The sequence below is a fragment of the Phyllostomus discolor genome, chromosome 1, assembly GCF_004126475.2.
Source record: "Phyllostomus discolor isolate MPI-MPIP mPhyDis1 chromosome 1, mPhyDis1.pri.v3, whole genome shotgun sequence".
Taxonomy (NCBI): Eukaryota; Metazoa; Chordata; class Mammalia; order Chiroptera; family Phyllostomidae; genus Phyllostomus; species Phyllostomus discolor.
The window spans coordinates 170,463,967-170,482,812 of NC_040903.2; the positions used below are offsets into that span (position 1 = coordinate 170,463,967).

Here is an 18,846-nt window from a genome sequence, read left to right on the forward strand (position 1 = left end):
AACATTTTGGGCTGGGTAATTTTTTGTTGTGGGGATGTCATGAGTATTGTAGAATTTTTAGCAGCATCCCCGGCCTCTAGTCAGTAGATACTAGTATCAGTCTTCCAGTGTGACAACCAATTATGTCTCCAGATATTGATAAAGTCCCAGAGGTGGGGGGGGGGAGGATGTGGGACAGAGTAAAAGAGTAAAAGTGACCCCAGAAGAGAACCACCTGGGATTGGAAAATATTTCCATGCAAGAACACCTAAAAGCAATAATCATAAACATTTTGAAAAATTAAACTTCATTAAAATTTTGGGGTTTTTTTGAGAAATTCTGTTAAAAAATTTAAAAGCATGTCACAAACTGGGAGGAAACTGTATACAATGGACTTGTATTCAGACTATACAAAGAACTTTTGAGACTCAGAAATAAAAACGAATAAAATCAGCAAAAAATTTTAAGACATTTTCACAAGATATATACAAAGCCAGTAAGCACTTAAAAATGTTCAAATATCACTGTTTATCAGAGAAATACAAATTAATACCATAATGAGATGCCACTACACACCAATTAGGTTGGCTAAAATGAAAAGAGATGAACAATACTAAGTGTTGGTAAAAGTGTAGAACTGGAGCTCATATGTTGTTGGTGAGAGGGTTACATCTACTATGGTTTGCAGGCCGGTGCCCAGTCCACTGAACCACATCAGCCAGGGATGGTTACCTCTACAGTGAAAAAGTTTGGCAGTTTCTGATAAAATATAACCACATTTGCCCTGATTGGTGTGGCTCAGTGGGTTGAGCATTGTTCTGCAAACCAAAGGGTTGCTGGTTCGATTCCTAGTCAGAGCACATGCCTGGTTTGCAGGCTGGTTCACTGGTTAGAGACACGGGAAAGGCAACCGATTGGTGTTGGTCTCTGACATCCATGTTTCTCCCCCACTCTCTTTCCCTCCTGCTCTCTAGAAATAAATACTTTTAAAATATTCAATAAAATGTAATTTAACATTTGTCATATGATTTAAAAATTCTACCCCTAGTTATTTACCCAAAATGAAAACATATGTCCCCAAAACACCTTGTACAAGAATGTGCATAGTAGCTTTATTCATAATTGCCCCAAAATGGAAATAACACAAATGTTCATCAACAGTTGAACTGATAAATCACTTTTTGTGTAAAAAATATAAAACAAAAAGGAACAATTATGGATACTTGTATCAATGTGAATGAATATCCAAAAAACCCTGAATGACAAAGAAGCCAGATACAAAAGAGTAGACACTGCATGTGACTCAATTTTCATGAATCTCTAGAAAAGGCAAATCTAATCCATGGTGACAGAAAGCCCACTGGTGGCTTCCTGAGGCCACGATGGGAGAGGCACAGAGATCGTTTTAAGGTGTTAGGAATATGTCATATCATGATTATGGTCAGGGCTACACGTGTGTACACATTTGTCAAAACTCACATACATGCACTTAAAATGAATACTTACATGGAAATTATACCTCAATAAAATCTATTTAAAAAATTGAATGTGAATTAAAATGCAGATTATTTAGTATGTAATGATATAAATGTAGTAGTATAAACTTTTAGAGAAAGTAGAGGAGAGTAGGGAGAACACACAAAAATTTTTTTCAAACTGTTTTCAGTAATCCCTTATTAGTGTTAGTACTAGTATTGTTATTTTTCCTTTAAATATATATCTCCTAGCTCCATGAACCCAGGAGCAATGAGCATCCCTAGTGCCCAGACTGCAGCCTTGAAATAACCATTCCCCACTTAAAACCACAACAAAACAAACAAACAAGCAAGCAAACAACAACAAGGGCTCCGGAAAATGGCTGGGTCTAGAGCTGGAGAGATGGTGTTCAAAGTGAGCCTCAAAGAGGACAAGAGTGACTCACAAGGGCTCAAAAGTCAGCATGCAGAGCTTGTCAGCTGACCAAAGTTGGCATTATTTAAGCTTCAAAAAGGATGCTTGCAGTGGACTAGAACCCACTAAATAGGTTTAATTCCAATATTTAATATTTAAAAAATAAACACTGTTCACCATTGAAGAAGGAACCTATGAATTTTTTCAAAACTGGTATATAAAGGGAAATAATCTATCTTTTTTTCCCTGCTATAGGAAGTGGGAAACCAAAGAGCAGATGAGGGAAAACATGTCTTAATAAAATTATTCTAATAAATAAAAATAAAGCAATTAGAATCTACAATTTTGCAAACCCCAGTAAACGAATGGATCTAGGTATGGAACATCACACAAAAAGAAACAGCGGGATATAATGTGTCACCTAATTAAAGAATACACCACAAATTGTGTGCTCAACCCCTTTGGCAAGACTAATTCTAATTCTAATCAAGCTCCTGGATCCCAATGACGATTTGTAAGAAATACAGAAAAAAAAGGATGTGTTGAATATCATCATGAATATGCAATTATACTCTGCTGGGGGAAACTCCACAGGTCAAATGACCCAGGTTCCTGAAAAGATGAGGTTGCAGAAAAAGAAGGGGATGGAGGGGGAGCTTGTAGATTAAAAGAAACTTTTATCAAAATAAAAAAAAACCCTTCCAACATAGTATATAACCTATAAAATTTTTTATTTAAATATACAGAGGACTCCCACATATAAAAAAAATAGGAAATCCATAAAAGTGCAAAACTGGAACAGTCAATTCACAAGAAATGAACACTATGCGTAAGAAAAGGTGCACAATCTTATTAAGTATATAGTACCATAGCCTCTATATTGGCTAAAACTAAGATGATTTTAACTATCAAATGTTGAGGACATGGAGCAACAAAACTCTCATAAACTGATAGATGGAATGTAAAGTGGTAAAATTACCTTGGAAAAAGTTTGACATTACATATATGATAAAGTTGAAGATAATGCATTTTCTATAACCCAACAATTCCATTCATAATTTTATGCCTGGTAGAAATGTGTGTACATGTGCACCAAGAGAAAAGTATAAGAATTTGCATAGGAACACTGCTTAAAATAGCTCCAAAATGGAAACTACCCAAATTCTGATCAACAGAATAAACTGTACTTTATTCATAAAATGGAATAATGTGCAGAAATGACCATGAATGAACTATAACTACACACATACGTATGAATCTCACAATCATAATAGTGAAAGAAGAAACAATTCTGTTCACATGAAAGAGTAAAATAATTCTGTTCATGTAAAGTTCAAAAACAGCTAAGAGAGATTAAAGAACGACCAGAAAATTAAAAAAAAAAAAAGGCACAGAAAATTATCAGCACCACATCTGGGACAGTGATGATCTCTTCAATGAAGGAGAATGCGATTATCCAGGAAAGATACACAGGGGGCTTCTGGGTTACTGGTGATGTTGTAGTTCTTGATTTGGAAAAGAATCACATGGAAATGTAATTATATTACATGTAAGTGCTCACTGTATAGTTCTTTGTTAACCTATATATATTTGTTCTATAAGTTTTCCATAAGTACATTACATTTCATAACATAAAACTAAAATTTTAAAACAGTAAGTAAGTGTTAAAAATACCAGTGAATCTTTGGGGTGGAGATGTAAAATATAAATTTTGAGATGACATGCTTTGACAAGTCAATCTGGCTAAAAAAAACAAGACATACACAAAATACAGGAAAAAGTAAAGGCTATGTGAAGTGAAATAAAGGAAAATGAACAGGGAACTAAGAGTGACTGGAAGGAAACCAGGACTCAAATCAATGCTTCAGACCAGAAGGAAGATATAAATTCAATCAGAACAGAATGAAGAAAAAAGAATGAAAAAAAAGGGGGGAGAGGCTTAGGAACCTCCAGGACAACTTTAAATATTCCAACATCCAAATCATAGGGGTGCCAGAAGGAGAGGAGGAAGAGCAATAAATCCAAAACTTATCTGAAAAAATAATGGAGAAATTCCCCAATCTGAAAAGGAAATAGACTTCTAGGAAATCCATGATGCTCAGAGAGTCCCAAAGAAGTTGGACCCAAGGAAGCACACACCAAAGCACATCATAATTACATTACCCAAGATAAGGACAGAATCTTAAAAGCAGCAAGAGAAAAGGAGACAGTTACCTACAAAGGGGTTCCCATAAGACCGTCAGCTGATTTCTCAAAAGAAACCTTGCAGGCAAGGAGGGGCTGGAAAGAAGTACTCAAAGTGATGAAAGGCAAGGACCTACATCCAAAATTACTCTGACCAACAAAGCTTTCATTTAGAATGGAGGGGCAGATAAAGTGCTTCCCAGATAAGGTCAAATTAAAGGAGTTCATCATCACCAAGCCCTTATTATATCAAATGTTAAAGGGACTTATCTAAGAAAAAAAGATGATCAAAACTATGAACAGTAAAATGACAACAAACTCACAACTATCATCAACCAAACCTAAAAACAAAAACAAACTAAGCAAACAACCAGAACAGGAACAGAATCACAGAGGTGGAGACCATATGGAGGGTTATCAGCAGGGAGGGGGGTGAAGGGGAATGGGGGAAAAGGTACAGGAAATATGTAGCATAAATGGTAGGTTCACAATAGACAGGGGAGATTAAGAATAGTATGGGAAATGAAGAAGCCAAAAAACTTAGATGTATGACCCATGGACATGAACTAAGGGCTGGGGGAGGGATGAAGGTGGGAAGTGGGGTGGAGGGGAATAAAGTGGGGGGATGGGACTACTATAATAGCATAATCAATAAAATATATTTTTAAAAATTAAAAAAAAATGACATAATGTTGATTGTTAGGTACCAAATAGGGTACTCTGTTAATAAACATTTTTATATTCACTTTAATAATTACACTGAACACCTGCGCACTTGTTGTATGCCAGGCATTATTCCCATCATTGGGAACATAGCAGTGCACAGAAGAATACTTACTTATAGGCACTGTGAAGAAAGATAATAAACAAAAATAAAACATGGTAAAGCAAACACTAAGGGTGATGTTATTTTTTAGAAGGTAATTAGGAACATCCTTTATTGATAGTTGGCATCTGAACAGAGAGAGACCTGAAGGGATAAAGGTACTAATCCATGCAGGTATCTGGGGAACAGCTTGTCAGAAAGTTGGAAACAGACAAAGGTCTTTTGGAGTATTCAAGAAACACAGAGGCCAGAAGACTGATACGGAACCACCTGGAGTAAGGTAGGTAGAAAACAAGCAGCCTGGGGCTTGGGGGCTGATCTGTGCAGACTGTCTCTTCCTGATGAGGTAAGGAGACATTTTAAACCAGTGAAATGAAGAGATATAATTTATTTTTACAACTATCATTCTGATAATTTCAAAAGCATTATTAAAATAGTAAAGCTACAGCTCCTCTTCCACATGGAAAAAACATGACACTGAGTATATTACATTTAAGTTCAGAGAAAATAAAAGTGGAATTCTTCTTATTTAGCAGAATCATTCTCCTGGTTCATACTAACAACAAAATTTCATCCTAAAAAGGGTTTTAAAAATCCAGTAACCTAATTTTTAAACAATTGTAACAAGCCCTGGCTGGTGTGGCTCAGTGGATTGAGTACTGGCCTGCCAACCAAAGGGTCACCCATTCTGCTCCCAGTCAGGGCACATGCCTGGGTTGTGGGCCAGGTCCCCAGTTGGGGGTGTGCGACAAGCAACCAAACATCAATGTTTCTCTCTTTCTCCCTCCCTTCCCTTCTCTCTAAAATAAATAAAAATCTTAACAAATTGTAATAAAATACACACAAACCTTAACATCTTAACTATTTTTAAGGTATTTTTTACTGATTATGCTATTATAGTTTTCCCAATTTTTCCCCGTTTATCCCCCCTCCACCCTTACCCCCCCAACCCTCCTGTATCCCCCCTTAGTTCATGTCCATGGCTTGTACATATAAGTTCTTTTGAGTCATCTGTTTCCTATACCATTTTTTATCTCTCCCCATCTATTTCATGGCTATTAATTATGCCTCTTCTTCCCTGTACCTTCCCCCCCATTCCTCCCTTCCCCCTCCCCACTGAACTCCCTCCATGTGATGTCCATTTCTCTGATTCCGTCCCTGTTCTGGTTGCTTGCTTACTTTTTGTTTTCATTGTTTTTCTTTTCTTTTAGGTTCATTTGTTGATAGTTGTGAGTTTGTTGTCATTTTACTGTTCATAGTTTTAATCTTGTTTTTATTACATAAGTCCCTTTAACATTTCATATAATCATGACTTGGTGATGATGAACTCCTTTAACTTGACCTTATCTGGGAAGCACTTTATCTGCCCCTCCATTCTAAATGAAAGCTTTGCTGGATAGAGTCATCTTGGATGTAGGTCCTTGCCTTTCATGACTTCAAATACTTCTCTCCAGCCCTTTCTTGCCTGTAAGATTTCTTTTGAGAAATCAGCTGATGGTCTTATAGGAACTCCTTTATAGGTAACTGTCTCCTTTTCTCTTGCTGCTTTTACGATTTTCTCTTTGTCTTTAATCTTGGGTAACTTAACGATGATGTGCCTTGGTGTGCTCTTCTTTGGGTCCAACTTCTTTGGGTCCAAATTCTTTAGGATTCTCTGGGCTTCCTGGAAGTCTATTTCCTTTGCCAGATTGGGGAAGTTTTCCTTCATTATTTGTTCAAGTAAGTTTTCAATTTCTTGCTGTTGTTCTTCTCCTTCTGGCACGCCTATAATTTGCATATTGGAATGTTTCAGGTTGTCCCAGAAAGTCCTCAGCCTCTCTTCATTTTTTTGGATTCTTGATTCTTCGTTCTGATCCAGTTGGATGTTTATTTCTCCCTTTTGTTCCAAATCGTTGCTTTGAATCCTGGTTTCCCTCTTGTCACTGTTGGTTCCCTGAATATTTTGCTTTACTTCAGTTTGGGTATCTTTCATTTGTTCTTGCATTTTTCAACCAAGATCAATCAGGTCTGTGAGCATTTTGATTACCAGGGATTTAAATTCTCCACTGGATAGGCTAGCAATCTCCTCATCACTTAGTTCTGAGGTTTTGCTCTGTTTCTTTCATTTGGTCCATATTTCTTTGTCTTGGCGCAGCTGATAGATTGTAAGGGGGTGGGCCCTTAGGTATTCACCCAGACAGGGTAACTCTCTTTGTTGCGCCTTGGGGCTGCCGGTCTGGTTGTTCTGGTTGATTTTTTCTTTAATTCCTTGATTGTCGGAGTTCCATGCAATTTGATTTTCTGGCAGTTTTGGTCGTTTATTGATTTTAGATTGCTTGTTATCCTCCTTTTGGTTGTGTGAGGAAGCAAAGGGTTTCTACTTATGCCTCCATCTTGGCCGGAACTCATCTTAACCATTTTTAAGTGTAGAGTTCAATAGTGTTAGGTGTATCACACTGTTGTGTACGGTGACCAGTTTTAAAGGCCTAAAGGAAAAATCCAGACTGGTGTTGGTGTGGTAGATGAACTCTACACATAATACAGATGACCCTGAACAACATGGGTTTGAAATGCATGGGTCCACTTATATGTGAATTTTTTTCAATAAATAATATAAATGTATTTTCTTTTCCTTATGAATTTCTTAATAACATTTTCTTTTCTCTAGGTAACTTTACTGCGAGAATATAGTTTATGATACATGTAACATACAAAATGTATAATCAACTGTTTATATTACTGGTAAGGCTACTGGGTCAACAGTAGGCTATTAATAGGTAAGTTTCTGGAGAGTTAAAAGTTATAGACAAATTTTTGACTGTGTGTGTTATGTGTGTGTGTGGGGGGTTGCTAAAGCTAACCCCTGTGTTGTGTTAAAGGTCAACTGCATATATTAATAGTAATTACTTAAGTAGCTTACTCTAAATTTCTTCCAGGCCCACTGAATGATGGTTAGGTATAAAGGCAGAGTGACTTACATGATTTACCAATAAATTTACATGTATTATATAAAAAATGCACTCACAGTTGAAAATTATCATTTGGTAGCTGGTTACCACAAAGATAATAAATACAAATTTATGTGACTAAGTTTTAAAGGACCATTTAGATTTTTAATGACTAAAGTTAACTCCTTAAATACCCATTACCTCATAAAGGAAATCATTGCCTCAGATCAAAGCATCCATGTGAGTAAAATATTAACTCTCAAATACAGTAGCTGGATCAGTAAAAGAAAAAAAGAATATACTATAGTACATGATTTTGACACATTAGCATAATTTTTCTATTATTCACATACATCATAAAAAACTATTTGATCTCTAAATTCCATATGCATTTGACAGGATCATCACACACTTTAAAATGCTGCTATTGCCTATTACTCAGCAATTTAAGTAAATGTTAGTTTTTGTTTTTTGTTTTTTTACCTCTGTGAAGAGACGTGCATCATCAGAAAGCATATTATAATCCTGTGCACATTTCTTTGCAGAATTCTGTAAAAACTTTAAGAATTCAGTAACTTCTTCGTTCACGTGTTTTTTCATATCCTAGTTTTTAAAAAAGTAGACATGTAGAATAAGCAGTTTGGTTAAAAATGATCACCTCAATCACTGCTGTAATAAGTTGGAATTAAAGAGTAATTAAAAGTATCACATCCAAAGCAAAAATCACAAACAAAAGGCTAATTAAAATATTATACAATAATGACACACTTGTTACTAAAAACTCTTCAAAAAAAGAAAAGAAAATGACTAATACTACAATATACACTTTGGAATTAGTAAGCTTATTTTATAAAATGTTCTTAATTAACAACAACAAATACCACCCCAAATGGAAAAATGAGCAAACAAAATGAATAGGTAAATTACAAAAGAAGAAACAGAAATGGCTTATAAACACATGAGAAATATTTTATTAGCAATCACTGTAAATTAATGAAAAACAAGGGATCACCATTTCACCCTATTGAATGAGAGGAGAACAAAGGTAATGCCCAGTATTAGTGAAGATACTGAAAACCAAACGAAAACAAAAAAACCCTTCCATACAATGGTGGTAAAAAGAAATTGGTTTAAACTTTTTGTAGAGCAATTTACCCATGGGTAAATGCATATCAAAGCCTTGATAGCTCTTGATATGGCAGGCTTATTTTAAAAACTTTATCTTAAGGAAACAATCATAGATATAAGCAGAGTTTACAACAATGATGTCAGTACAGCATCATTTATATAGTTGAGAATTTGGAAACTACTTAATTAAAGTAATAAAAATTTTGACTTGGTTCCCGGACCCATGCAAAGCTCTACTACCAGTACTTAAGATGAACTGGAGAGAAATATGCTCAGAACAAGAGCAACCTGCCTGAACTGTACCACAACCAATGAAAGGCTTACGGCACCATTTTGTCCATCAATTAATCTCCTTACATTGTCCACTTTTGTTTTTATGATTTTTATTTGTTTTTAAATTTTTATTGTTGTTCAAGTACAGTTTTCTCCATTTCCCCCTCCACCACTCTCCTCTGCTCCATTCGCCCCCTTGTAAAACATAAAAGCAAATTTAAAACGTTTCCTAACTTTTAAGCATGTTTTTTACTGAAGTTGAAGAACAGAACACATACCAAATACTGCAGGTAGTCATTTTTATTTATTCCAATAGCTTTGGAGTTAGCAGGAATTTTTGAGTACTTAACCAAGAGGTCCACATAAGTCCTCTGCTCTCTCTGTGAGAAACGAGAGAAACGAGGATAAGGAACTCTTGGTTTTGGAAGAAGAACCATTCCAACTGTGGTTTTAACTTTTTCCTTTGCTTGAGTTGCTGTACTAACTGCTGGCTCATTTTCTACAGAACTTGCTGATGCATTCAAATTTTCTCCCATACGCCTGGAAAAAAAATACAATTTACAAATATGTGCTTTTCACATGAAGATTACTATCATGGAACTTTATGATTCTTAATCACCAGGGAGAATGTAGCATGATTAACACAGTACATTCTGAATTATTATCTAACTTTGCCACCTGCATTCTGATGTCTAGCTATTTTGTGTAAATTAAGTATTCTGCAGGATAGGATCGCATTACAAGCTCACCTTCAATTATCTGATGGAAAGGAAGAGGCATATTCCTTTGACAAGTTACTCAATTTGAAAGTTTTTTCCCTGTATTGAAGAGCGGTAAATCACTCTTGCCAATTATATATGCAGGTATTTCATGTTTACATTTTAGTTGCTTTACAATGCTTATTAAATTTTTCAATAAAATATATCACTTACTATGATGAACAAAAGCCAGAGAGCAGGTTATGATATGCTCACAGGCTTGAAGTTAACCAATCCACTGAGACTCTAATTCTCTGGTTTCCTCTGCTTCAATTATCTCAAGAATTAAAGAGAAAATTCCACCTGTATGTCATATTTTATAAAAAATATTAAGTTGTATAATCCTCTAGCACTCGTGTACATGGCTAAATCCATGGAAATGTCCTTATGCTTTGTGTGGATGCAAAAGAGAACCTTGGCATATCTATAATGAAATGCACTGGAGTGAGTAGCTAGAGAACCTGTTGCCATATTTGTTTACGAAAAGCTATCCCCAATTTTGGAAAAAGCACCTTACCACTCCAATTGAAGTATATGAATACAAATTTATTATCTTGTTCATACTGTCTTTATTCCTGATATTCAGCTGTTATAATCTACATTTTAATTAAGTTTTAAAGTATACATGTAATGGGGTGCAGCCCCTGATATACTCCCCACAAACAGTGGTTGGGGGAGGTAGACAATACAGATATGGTGTTTAAGATATTTTGCATAACTGTTGCAAGTTAATAGCTATGCCACTGCCCTGGGCAAAAGGTGTAAGTGGCTTTCAGAGAGTCAAATGACCCATGACATAGCCAGGGGAAGTGGATGCCCACCCTGGATGCCTATGCCACAGGGAACTCTTGCCTTGACTGAAGATGGCAGCTGAAAGAAGGTAAAAGATATGGGGGAATTTGCAAATGTAGCACATCACAGGAGGGACTGGAATGTGAAGTCACTTAGGAAGTTCTGGGCCAAGCATTTAAAATAAGGGCAGTCTGAAAGAGAAGGGGATTCCGCCATGTAAGCCTGGGGTAGTAAGGAGGAATTCCTCCATGGGGTCTGAAAGGGAGGAGGAAGAAACCATGCAGGAGGAAAGGGTGTTAAGAAGAGAGCTGATGGAGCTGTGCGGGGACCTGCCTAACCAAGTGTGGATTTGTGGGAGGTGCTTGGAGCCAAAATGGGTCTGCTGAGCTGCAGACTTCTGCTTCTGTGAAGGATGTATGGAGAAGTCACTCTCTTAGGACATTTGCCTCTCTGGACTCCACCATGATCCAGTGTAACATGGCACATGTACCCCTGAACTTTATGTGGAGGCTGAGGACAATGTACCCCAGATCATGAAGGAGAGAGCTGCTGCAAGAGGATGGAGACTCTGAAACCCACAAGAGAACCGTCCAGAGGAGATGGAGACCTGTTTGCACAGCTAGCTTAAGAACAGATAGGGACATAGGGAACTTCTGGGCATGGTTCTGGCTTATAGCCTTTTGGGAAGCAAGGAAAATGCTGGGTCGTGGAACAGCAGGGCTCTGAGCAGGAGTGCTCTCAGCCCCCCAAGGTAGGAATCCTGTAAATAAAAGCCTGTTTCCACCAACACTAATTGTTGGGTCATTCATCAAGGCACCACATGGACAAGCCCTGGTTCACTTGGTTACACACACATACACACTAAATTTTCTTAGCCTCAATAACTCTAATTTCTATGACAGTAATTATTCCGTATATTTGTTCCAAATTTAACAATGATAACCCAAGAGAAAGGAAAAGTAATGAGAAAGAGGAATGTCTGTTGATTCATTCTTTATTCCTCCATTAATTAATATTTATTGAGTGACTACCATATGCCAGACGTATATTGGGTACTAGAGATACAACTAATATTGAGCATGATACAATCTCTACTTTCTAGGACCTTATAATCAAGCAGATAAAATGAATGGGGAAGAAAGAAAGTGAAATATGTACATCAATACAGTGTGACTGTGGAGCTCTCAGGTTAGCAAACTAAACACACTGAATAGGCAACTGGGCAGAATCCTAAGGACATCAAGATCAGGAATTCAGAGGGAGAGTGGGACAAGCAGGAAATATCCAGAGCAGTGGTTCTCAGTTATAACAGTATTAATTCCCTGAGGGCATTTTGGAAGCCTGTGCACGCGTCTGGGTTGTCAAAAAAGAGGGAAAGAATTGAAGGCATTTAGAGGTGAGGGATACTTCCTGGCTGTAACATATGATGGTGTTCGGCACAACTTCCAAAGGTCTCTTCAGGCTTTCTGTTATCATATACAAGTAGGTCTGGTCTGTTGTTATTTTTTTTCTTTTATTTACTGGTTTTAGAGAGAGGAAGGGAGGAAAGAAGGGAGGAAGGGAGAGATGGAGGAGAGAGAAGAGAAGAAGGAAGGGAAGGGAAGAAACATTAATTTGTTGTTCCCCTTAATTTATGCATTCATTGATGGAGTCTTGTATGTGCCCTGACTGGAGATCAAACCTGCAACTTTGGTGTATCAGGATGACACTCTAACCAACTGAACTACCCAGGGCTTGTTATTACTTATCTTAACAATACATTTTATTCTCTTTGGTTTTCTTATGATTCTTTTATGGCAGTCATTTTCAACCTTTTTCATCTCATGGCACCCATAAACTAATTACTAAAATTCTGCAGCACACCAAAAAAAATATATATTTTGCTGATCTGACAAAAATAGGTATAATTTTGATTCACTCACATTGGATGGCTATTATTTTGTTGGCTGCTGTCATTTTTTTATTTGACAATCTAAGGGAAAAGAGGTCAGTGCCCCTGACAAAACAGGTACTGCATGTTTAAAAAATCCCGAGGCACACCAGTTGAAAAATCACCGCTTTATAGTATAGTTTAAATTACATTTCTTAAATCCAACCTTATTCGTTTTGGCTGGTACATTTGACTTCATCATATCTTCTACTGTAGTATTTTAGGAATTTACACATTAAAACATATATTAGAATATAAATTATTTTTCTTTTATTCATATTGATATATCTAGGATATTATTTCTAAATATTATATCTATGGGTATTATTAACTAAGAATTTCAATTCAGGCTAGTAAAGGAGGTATCTTATTTTGTTTAAGTATTTATGAAAATGGGAGGGTTTTGGCCTGATGAGTTTGAGAATTACCAATCTAGATCTGAACCTGGACAAAGGGCTAGTTAAGCTCCATCCAAAACTAACATTGACTTGTTTTAAATCAACTTTACAAATATGGGAAAAATTCCAAAATTTTTAGAAGACTTGAGGTCCCAAACAAAGCAGAAATATTCAAGATTACTTTTTTAGAGCTAAACTATGACTGGAAAATTAATCAAGAGAGGTGGTTAGTAAATGGGAAAAGAATTATGCAAATTAAGAATGCTTAGATTGCCTCTGAAAATAATATAGGTGAAAGAAGACATACTTAGTGACTAAAGTTTTTCCCATAACTGTATAAAAATAAGCATATTTTAGGTTAACAAAATGAATATTAACTGCTGATCTTGGGAGAAATATATCACAGCAAATTGATTTCTCACTAGAAAATGTCTTGAGAGCTATTCAAACCTTAAGGTATTGTGTCCACAACTCTTAACAATACTGCTTCACAGTTGTCTCTCTGAATATGAGAACATGTCTGTCCTTGTGGCACAAGCTGGCAAATTTAATTAAGCTGCTGCAGCAACAAGATGCTGACTCAGATATGCCAGAGTAGGAATGTCAAGAATTTCTAGCAGTTTAAATTGGCTACATTCAGCAGAGAATGAAACGGCAGCACATCAAGATCATTTCCGTGTGCAGTGCTGTCAAAATCTTCATCAGGGTGTAAGCCAAAAGCATCTGACAGGTTTTCTCTACCCACATTTACAGCATTATATTTTATTTTAGTTGAAGGTTTGAAGTTTTCCCCCTTCATTTTGTCTACTACTCATTCTCCTTTTTTACTTAAAGTTTCCATGGAAAAAAGCCACAATTCAAAAGTTCAAGTTTCCTAATTTTTAAGTCTGCTGGTTTGGGCACTCCTTTAAGTAGCGTTTGGAAATGGAGCTTGCTTTTCTAGTCTTTATCTGAAGTCTACTTCTACCTCCCAAATTTGATTTACTTTTTTTAATAGTTGATTTTCTATTTACAGCTACTTACCCCCTTGTTGGCAAGGTAGGTATAAGTGTCTACAACCAGACACTTTAAATTTGAAAAAAAGGCAAATGTTTACCTTTCAATGAAGGGCTGCACAAAAACTTCACATTGTTTGAAAGTCGTGTAATTAGCGTTCTTAGTATCTTCCCAAATGTTAGAGAATAAAAACACAAAATTAAGGGCAACAAAATTTTATTTTCTTCCTAGTTTTCAATCAAGAAAACAGTTATAAATTAATACAGTCTGAAAATCCATTCCTTACTGTAAAACTTAATAAAACTCAAGGTTAGCAAAAAAGACTAGAAATATATGAAATCAATGCTTTTGTCTTTATTTTTCTATATTAAAAGGTATATTATAATAAAAATTATTTTGTGCTATATAGAAATCTACAGAAAAACAAGCATATTCTAGGGAATAAATTTTAGGAGTTAGGTGAACCCTAATGCCAGTAAAATGTCCTCTCCCTTATACAATCCAGACTATGTCCACACCTGGAATATGCTGAAGGGAGTGGACTTGTAAACAGCCATTAAAATAATTGAGAAGCAGTGGCAAGATAAAAAAAGATTAATATTAGAAATTTTTAGTTTGATGAAAAAAAGATGATTGAGATAAAAGTTCTTAAAACTGTGAGAAATTTTTTTTAAGGTAAAGCTATATGTTCACTAAATACCAGGATACTAGAATTGGTACACATTCTATTATTCAAATAAACAAAGGCAACTCTTTATTTAGTAAGTTTGAAAGAAATTACTTATCTCTAAGACACAGTACAAGTTGAATATCAGAAATAACCACAGATGTACATTTATAAGGGATTTATTATCTTACCCACATATAGCTGACATTAGCCAAGACATAAGTATGCAGTTTGGGAAGAAGAAAATTGCTTCTGAAATTGCCTCTTTTAAAATATTTATTTTTGAAATTGTCTCTTTAATACAATTTTTGCTTGCTTTTATATAAACCTACATATTAATTTGATGGAATCAAAAGAAGTGCTTGTTTTGTTAATGTTTTTAATGGCAATCTGGCAATAGCCGTCAAGATAAAAAACACATACAAACCCACCTCTTATAGAAATTTATTCTAGTTCTTATACCAGCACATGTATAAAAAGGATGCTGTTTATAGTAGTAAAGAAACAGAGATGACCTAAATGAATATCAATAAGGTTAATTAATTGATTCCACAGACACATCCTCAAAGACTGAAATGCCAAAGGTTGGGTTGAGCCCTGGCTGGTGTGGTTCAATGACTGAGTGCTGGCCTGCGAGCCAGGGGGTCATCGGTTTGATTCCCAGTCAGGGCACATGCCTGGATGGTGGACCAGGCTCTCAGTAGGGGTTGCCTCAGTGAGAGGCAACCACACATTAATGTTTCTTTCTGCCTCCCTTCCCCTCTCTCTAAAAATAAACAAAATCTTAAAAAAAAAAAAAAGGTTGGGTTGAGACTGCAAAATCAGTATTTGTTTTTTTTTTAAAGATCCATGGTCTGATGAGCCAGCACGGTAAGACTAACAATGAAGATGGCAAACAAGACTGAGAAACTCCACAGTCACCAGACTAGGAGGAAAACTAGGGGAGTAAGATATCTCCACAGTCAATAGCTTAATGATCTTGGGAGGAGCAGTCTTAGACTATACAGGGTGGAAGCCAGGTTACAGTGGGATGTTCTGTGAAAGTAAGTCCTGTGAGCTATACAATGAAGAGAAGTTTTTTAATACAGTTTTTTAAATCCATTCTCCCAATTTGTCTTTTGATTGGAGAGTTCAGTGCATTTAAAGTAATTATTGATAGGGAGGGACTTACTATTGCCATTTTATTGTTTCAGCATGTCAGTACTATTGTCCCTCATTTCCTCCCAGCATACAAGTCTTTAAAGGGGTCTAAGCATAAATGGACAAAGGGGTAAGAAAGTAATTAGGAGGGAATCTGATGACCAGGGATTAAAGACAGGAAAAACACAAACACTTTTAAATATAGGCATACCTCTGAGGTTATCGTAGGTTTGGTTCCAGACCGCTGCATAAAGCAAATTTTGCAATAAAGCAAGTGATAATCTTTTGTAGGTAGTGGTCTTGCCTTTGATTTGTAAAAACATAATACCTGTGAAGCCCAATTATTGAGGCATGCCTGTACTGATCCAGAGAGAACAAAGATACAGGAGTAAGAGGGGATGTTAATTGACAGAAAGGGTACTGAGAAGGCAGGAAAAGATGGGGTCCCATTTGATGAAGAGGCTGAAAATATAGTACTTCTACTGCAAAATGAGGGGACAAAGGATGAAAGTAAATGTTGAGCTCCCCAGAAGTACCTAATTCTTCATTTGGCATATTTACTCATTTCTAGTAAACCTGATTACTTGTTTCAAGATCCATTCACAATACTGTAGAAACAACCAATCACAAAGGAAAGAAGAGCTGTTAGAAGTCAAGCAAGCAGTGAGAAGGGAAAATGATTAATTAATGAGTATTTTCATTCCAGAGAGGGGGAAAAAAAGCCTGGCAATTCAGTAGTGTCTATTAAAATATTATATGCCATATAACCATTTATATGAATTTATCTCAGAAATTACTACAAAAAGTTCATAGATGTAAAGTTTATAATTTCAAAAAAGGAACACATTTGACAATATGACTAGGTAAATGAATTAAAAAGTACATTTACATAATGAGGTAATATGCAATTATTAAGAAGATAAGCTATATGCAGAGACATAGAAAGATATAGGAAATATTTTAAATGAAAAAAACAAACTATAAAAGTTTTATAGTATTTGTAGTATTATATGACATTTGTAGCGTTATATAGCATAGAAAAAGTTCGTTTAGTTTTTTCCATATAATGGCTCTAGTAGTACTTAGCTGTCTTTAACTTCATTGAAAACAATTTTGTTAGATTGTATTGTGATAGCTGTCATATCAGCATGCATTTTAAAAAAACATCAAAAAAGGTGTTTTTGTGCAGCTATTTTAATATTGAAGGTAGAAGAAAATATGCAACATTTTCAGTGTACTATGCTTTATTATTTTAAGAAAGGCAAAAATGCTAACTGAAACACAAAAAAATATTTGTGCAGTATATGGAGAAGGTGCTGTGACTGACTGAACATGTCAAAAGTGGTTTGCGAGTTTCTTGGTACTATTCACATTTTGGCCAAATAAATCTTTGCTGTGGAGCTGTCTTATGCACTGGAAGATGTTTAACAGCACCCCTGGTCCCTACCCACTAGGAGCCAATAGCAGGAGATAGCCAACATACTCCAAATATCCAAATCTAGAAAGTTATTGGTGAAAATGAAAAATGTGTCTTTTATTTTATGGAAAAAACTAAATGGACTTTTTGGCTGACCCAATATAATATGAACCTATTTTTGTTTTAATATCTATTCATCTGTTAATGGCCAGAGAAAGGTCTGAAAAGATACATTCCAAAGAGAGGTCATCTTTGTTACTGAGTTCTTCTGTTTTCTAATTTTTATATTTCTATAATTTGAATGTTTAATAGTGGTTGTAGATATAAAACTTCAACTATCAGAAAAATAACCACCAAATATGGAAATAGTTAACCAAATAAATAAACATATTACCTGCTGGATAAAGTGCACAGTTCTTTTAAACTTGGAGCCATGGAATGATCTTTATAATTTTCTCGAGAGAAAAATGTCTTAAGGCCATTTTTTGAGGAGACATCCCTGTGAAGCAAAGTAATTTACTTGCATTTGGCAATTCAAAATCTCCTGCTAGAGTAAGCGATATAATGGTATACAATTGTAATTTATAACGACATGCCCTCTACAGCCCCTTTCCTAGACAATCACCTCTTAATAATTTTAATTTCAAGTACCAGATGTATGAGTTTAGATGTTTTCCTTCTTAAATAGCTTTTAGCGTAGAGCCATTCTGAAACTTCCCAATTCCAACAACCAGCTTTGTTTTGCCTTTAGTAACCCATTAAATAAGTGTCAGAGATTCTAAAGTGTGAAAGATAGGACAGATTAAAGCACAATATGAGATCTGTCAGGAGCATGGTTCACCTCCGGCTCTGGGCAAAACATTATGTCTGGTTACTGACAGAAAATGCTTCTCATTTATTTTTGTTCATGCTCCACAAAGACTGCATATCTCCTATTTTCATTACCTTGGCAAATGTGATATATGGTATGCCTCTACTAAAACTACTACTTCTAAGTCATATATGATTTTCCATAACATAAATAATTTAGAGATTAGTACAGTCAATGTTTGCCATTAGTAAACATTCCATAAATACTAGTTGAATGAAGGAATTAAAAAACTAAAAACACTGAGAACCATTAACCTGGGAAGACAAAGATTAGTAGAAATCTGTGGATGAGGAGAGTTTCAAGGGCTATGATGCTTTGCAAATGCTCGAAACCACACTTGGTTTCACAATGTCAATGGTGTACAAGAACACTGTGCTGCATCTGAACACACACTTTATGGCAAAGAGCATTACTGTGTATACCTCCAATTAAATGGTAACTTCTGGCTGGCCCATTCCCCAAATGGAAAATTCTAGCATATTTGCTCCATATTCATTTCTTACTGTTTTTAAAGGCGTTTATATCCCCCCAAAAGATTAAAGTATAAATGGTAAAATTAGAATGTCTTACTTGCTATTCACCAGTGCAGTTCTTACTACTATTATGGTACTGTATCTGTGCCATCTCATTACATTTTAAGGTTTTTGCATATCATACAAAAACAAAGTCA

At 35.7% G+C, this 18,846-nt stretch overlaps 1 protein-coding gene across 5 annotated transcripts in view; it reads right to left on the minus strand.

Moving 5' to 3' along the window:
• ICE2 (interactor of little elongation complex ELL subunit 2) overlaps window positions 1-18,846 on the minus strand; it is a 62,305-nt gene that overhangs the window by 41,378 nt on the left and 2,081 nt on the right. For 3 of the 5 annotated variants that reach the window (XM_036034268.1, XM_036034266.1, XM_036034276.1), the window contains 3 exons: window positions 17,700-17,804; window positions 9,486-9,747; window positions 8,290-8,409 (listed from right to left, as the gene is read on the minus strand). In XM_036034268.1, coding sequence (XP_035890161.1) covers window positions 8,290-8,409; window positions 9,486-9,747; window positions 17,700-17,804 — 487 coding nt within the window. The remainder of the gene's footprint in view (window positions 1-8,289; window positions 8,410-9,485; window positions 9,748-17,699; window positions 17,805-18,846) is intronic. The other 2 variants (XM_036034286.1, XM_036034281.1) reach the window with 2 other exon arrangements.